This window comes from Xiphophorus maculatus, unplaced genomic scaffold, assembly GCF_002775205.1.
Source record: "Xiphophorus maculatus strain JP 163 A unplaced genomic scaffold, X_maculatus-5.0-male Unplaced_Scaffold_BN000186F, whole genome shotgun sequence".
Classification (NCBI taxonomy): domain Eukaryota; kingdom Metazoa; phylum Chordata; class Actinopteri; order Cyprinodontiformes; family Poeciliidae; genus Xiphophorus; species Xiphophorus maculatus.
Window position 1 is genome coordinate 34,082 of NW_019369782.1, and position 3,970 is coordinate 38,051.

A 3,970-nucleotide genomic window follows, 5' to 3' on the forward strand; every position below is an offset into this window, starting at 1 on the left:
GAGTTGAAAGAGTTTAAAAAAAAAATCTTGAAACTGTTGACATGTTTTCTCATTTGTTTGTTTTCCTGTTGGTTTATTGCGTGTTGCATCACGTGAAATGTCTAACTTAACCCACCTTTGTCAATTAAAATGTGTGTCCTTCTAACACAGATGTGGCATTTATCGCTGTGCCAAAAGTGAATCTGCTAACAAACTAAAAAAATGATTTAAAACTGAAAAAAGTTTCTACAATGAAAAAAAATCTTCAAACTAAAATAATTTGAAACTGAAAGTTTTGGGGGAAAAGTTTCTAAATCTGCAAACTAAAAAATAATTTGAAAAAAAGTTCAGAACTACTTTTCAGATTCATATTTACTTTTCAGCAGAGCCTCAGAACTGACAGGGTGTTTAATCATGACAACACTTAGAAACAAACCCAAAACTAAGTTTTTTGTTTTCTTCTGTAAAAACACTCATCTGCCTAAAGATATGCTAAATAATAACTAAAATGTGAAGATGATGGTTTTAGCTGTACAACCTTATGTAGATGACTCAGTATTAATACATTTTATTTAAACGCATTTATTAACAAAGAACCCGTACAAACAAGATAAACCATCAGAAAGTTAGACAGTGCAGAGTAAGAAGATTTGAAAAGATGAGTTTTTAGGCATTTTTTAGTTTCCCGAAACAGGAAGAAAATATTGAAAAGGGAAAAACATAAACAAGATCAATTTTATTATCAAAAAAGATCAAATTCAGTATTTACAAACAAATCATTTGATTGAAAAACAAAACAAAAAATATTAAAAATCTGAGGTTTTCTGTGAAAACAAAAAGACTCTTGAAGGTTTTCTGTTTATAAAACGATGGCGAGCGTTTCCGCCACCATCTGGATCGCCCTGAGGGGATCGACGACGTCTTTCAGTTTGTCCTTCCTCAGAACCCAATCCGGTACAAACCTGAACGACACAAAAATATGGAGCTAAATTAGTCCCAACATTCACAGTAAGATTTGCATCGTGTTGTACAGAACAGCGAATAATGTCGTACGTTTACAAATCTTCTTTTACACTTATTACGTCTTATTGCACACATGCAGATTTTACTGTATGCTTTGTGAATCTTTCTGACACTAATTTAGCTCCACAGAAAACAGCATTTTAGTTTCCACAGAACCAAAAGTCCTGTTTGGGTTTGTACAGATCAGATGCTGCCTACTTTGGTGGCGGTTTGGATTTGCGCGGCGTTGGCGGAACAAAGAAGCTCCCGTTGATCGAGGCGTTGATTCTCTGCCTGGTGATGCTGCGCTCTTCGTCCATTTTGTGTTTCCGCGCGGTGAGCCGGTAGATGCTGCGTATCCGGTCCAAAACTTTAGGCAGCTTCACCACCTCCTGAGGGGAAATGGATTAAATTTAAATGTTTTCGTAAGGATTAGTGGGAAAGATTTTTTTGTCTGCTTCAGACCTGAGCGCGGCGCTCGTCCTGCAGCAGCAGAGCGAGAAGGAAGCAGGCTTTGGTGAAGATGCTGCCGCCCTTTTCGGCCACCTTGTCCCCGGCTTTCTCCCGGTATTTCTGCAGTAAATCCAGCAGCGTTTCCAGGGAGTTTTCCACCGAATACACCGCCTCTATGGTCAGGTGGTACTGAGGGAAAATACACATTTGAGTGTTAATAGTTAGATTTGAACCATCTTCTCTGATTGATCTCTGATTAAATAAATTAATTAATCACATGACAAATTAAAACAAGCTCAATAATTTATATTTTTTTCTTCTTTCTACCAAAAACAGGATGACAAAAGTCAGACAATATTATCGTTTATTGCAAAAACTTCTGGGACAATTTATCGTCCTTTTAAGGCCTGAAACAGTTAGATAGATACACTAATAACAGCTTATAGTACTTTAATTATTACTTAATGTATGACTATTAGAGATTTTTTAAGCACCAAAAATACTTTATTTTAGCCTTGTTGGTCTTTAATTTGCATTTGCCGCATGTACTACCAACATCTGCCACCAGAGGGCGCAGTTCAAAAAAAGGATTCAATACAGGAGGGCTTTATGAAAAGTACAACTAGAGCCTGTTTTTGTAAAACCAATAAAATTAAGGGAAAAAAACCTGAAAGATTAAGTTGGTAAATTTCAATCAGCTTTTGTAAACAAGTTGAGATTTGTATAAAAATGAAAGATATTCATAGTCAGAAAAGCATCGATGTTATGAACCGGAGACGTCAGTTGTACCTTGGAGAGGTTGAGGAGGATCTGGACGGAGAAGGTGATGACCTCCATGCAGGGTCCGCTCCGGTTGCAGCTGCGTATCAGCGTGAAGATGACACCGGTGGCGTCGCTTCCCACCAGCCGCTCGCAGCACTCTGGCGACAGCCTGGTGGCGGCCTCTGCATAAAAAACGTTTCCATCACCACTCAGCCGACAGCAGCGAGCGAAAACAATCCAGTCCTGGTCTTACCGAGGTTCTTCAGGGCCTCCAGGATGAAGGAGAAGTGTTTGTATCGGAGGAGATACTCCAGCGCAGAAGAGGTTTTGTTGCACAGTTTGTCTTCCTCTCGTACTTCAGCAGAGATTTTGCGCAAGCGGAGCCTCAGCTTCACGAGTTTGGGTTTGTCGCTCAGCATGCGGGAGCGGTGTCCTCTCCACAGAGCCTGCAGGGACACAGGATGGAGCCGTTTGAGCCTCTGATACGTCAACCGGACCGTGGAGTTCTGGCCAGAGATTTAGACTAATTCATCACCTAATTTGGGGCTTTTAATGATTTATCTCAACAGTTTTTATAAAATATTTAACTTAAAGTTGCACTTTATGTTAAACACAATGACTACAACAATCTTAAACATAAAAAAACAAAAGTATTTTAAGATTACCGAGGTGGGAACCGCTACCTGAATAAGTTAGTTATGTTAAACCTTAAAGCAAAATCAAAACATTAGCTTGGCTAATGCTAAAGTGCTACACCAAAACGGTATTTAGCGGAAGCTAATGCTATAATGCTAGTTAAAAACCCATTCTGAAACCAAGAGTCAATGCACTGAACGATATTCTTTCAATAAGGAAATTATGCAAAACCCTGTTTAAGTTTGGTTTTACAGTAATTTAGTTATTTTTTTAGTATTTGCTTGCTCTATAAAGTTTTTAAAAAACACTAAACAAAAGGAAATGGAAATGCTGAGTTAAACTTTAAAGTAAGATCATGAATATAAACAAACCAGCTGCAGGGTTTGTATCAGTCGATAAACAAAATTTCACAAATGTCAAACTTTATTCAACTAAAAACTTCCAAAATGACCAAGTAAATTTGCTCTTCAAAGTTTAGTCAGTCAGCTTAAGTACAGACTTAGCTAATGGTAGCGTTAGCTAATGGCACAGGCAGCGTTAGCTTTAGCCTCACCTGAGCTTTGACGATTCCTCGTTGAGCCCTCTTCTGTCGCCTGTCCAGGAGGAATTTTCGGGTCACTTCCTGGATGACGGCGGCGGCTTTGTGGCGGCGCGCTAACCAACGCCTGACCACTCTCTGGACCATCACCACCTTCCTCCTGTCCTCCAGATATCGTCTCCTCTGCAGCCTCGCTCTAACCCAACGCTGAGAAAAGCCCAGAGAACAGTTTATAGTCGGGTGCTACGCTCCTAAACCCAACAGTACATCACTGGTTCTGGTTTCCGGGTGTACCTGTATGGTAACGACCGACTGGATCTGTCTTTTTGCTGATTCCAAAGCCCAGTGGGCTCTCAGGGCTCGTTGGATCTTTATGGCCTGAGGTGTGTTGTTGCGCAACACCCCCCCCCTCCTTTCTGTCTCTACTCTCTCACTCTCTGCTTCCTCTTCTGAGAGGGGAGATGTGCTACCAGCTCTCCATCTAACGGGTTAATTGAGTTTCCTAAATCTGCCGGGATTTACCCTGTCCAGAACTGAAGTAAACTCTGTTTAAGCTGGTTTCGAGAAACGATTCGCCTGGTTTCTGACGGCCAACATCCA

General features: G+C 40.4%; 1 protein-coding gene across 1 annotated transcript; it reads right to left on the minus strand.

Annotated features, from left to right (window-relative positions):
• Window positions 1-789: 789 nt before the first annotated feature.
• LOC111607914 (abnormal spindle-like microcephaly-associated protein homolog) lies at window positions 790-3,742 on the minus strand. Its single transcript, XM_023330091.1, has 7 exons — window positions 3,665-3,742; window positions 3,386-3,577; window positions 2,450-2,642; window positions 2,224-2,378; window positions 1,447-1,623; window positions 1,201-1,373; window positions 790-941 (listed from the first exon to the last, which is right to left on the minus strand). Exons 2-7 carry the CDS (start codon window positions 3,515-3,517, stop codon window positions 839-841), a joined length of 933 nt encoding a protein of 310 aa, XP_023185859.1. The 5' UTR covers window positions 3,518-3,577; window positions 3,665-3,742; the 3' UTR covers window positions 790-838.
• Between the last annotated feature and the right edge of the window lie 228 nt (window positions 3,743-3,970).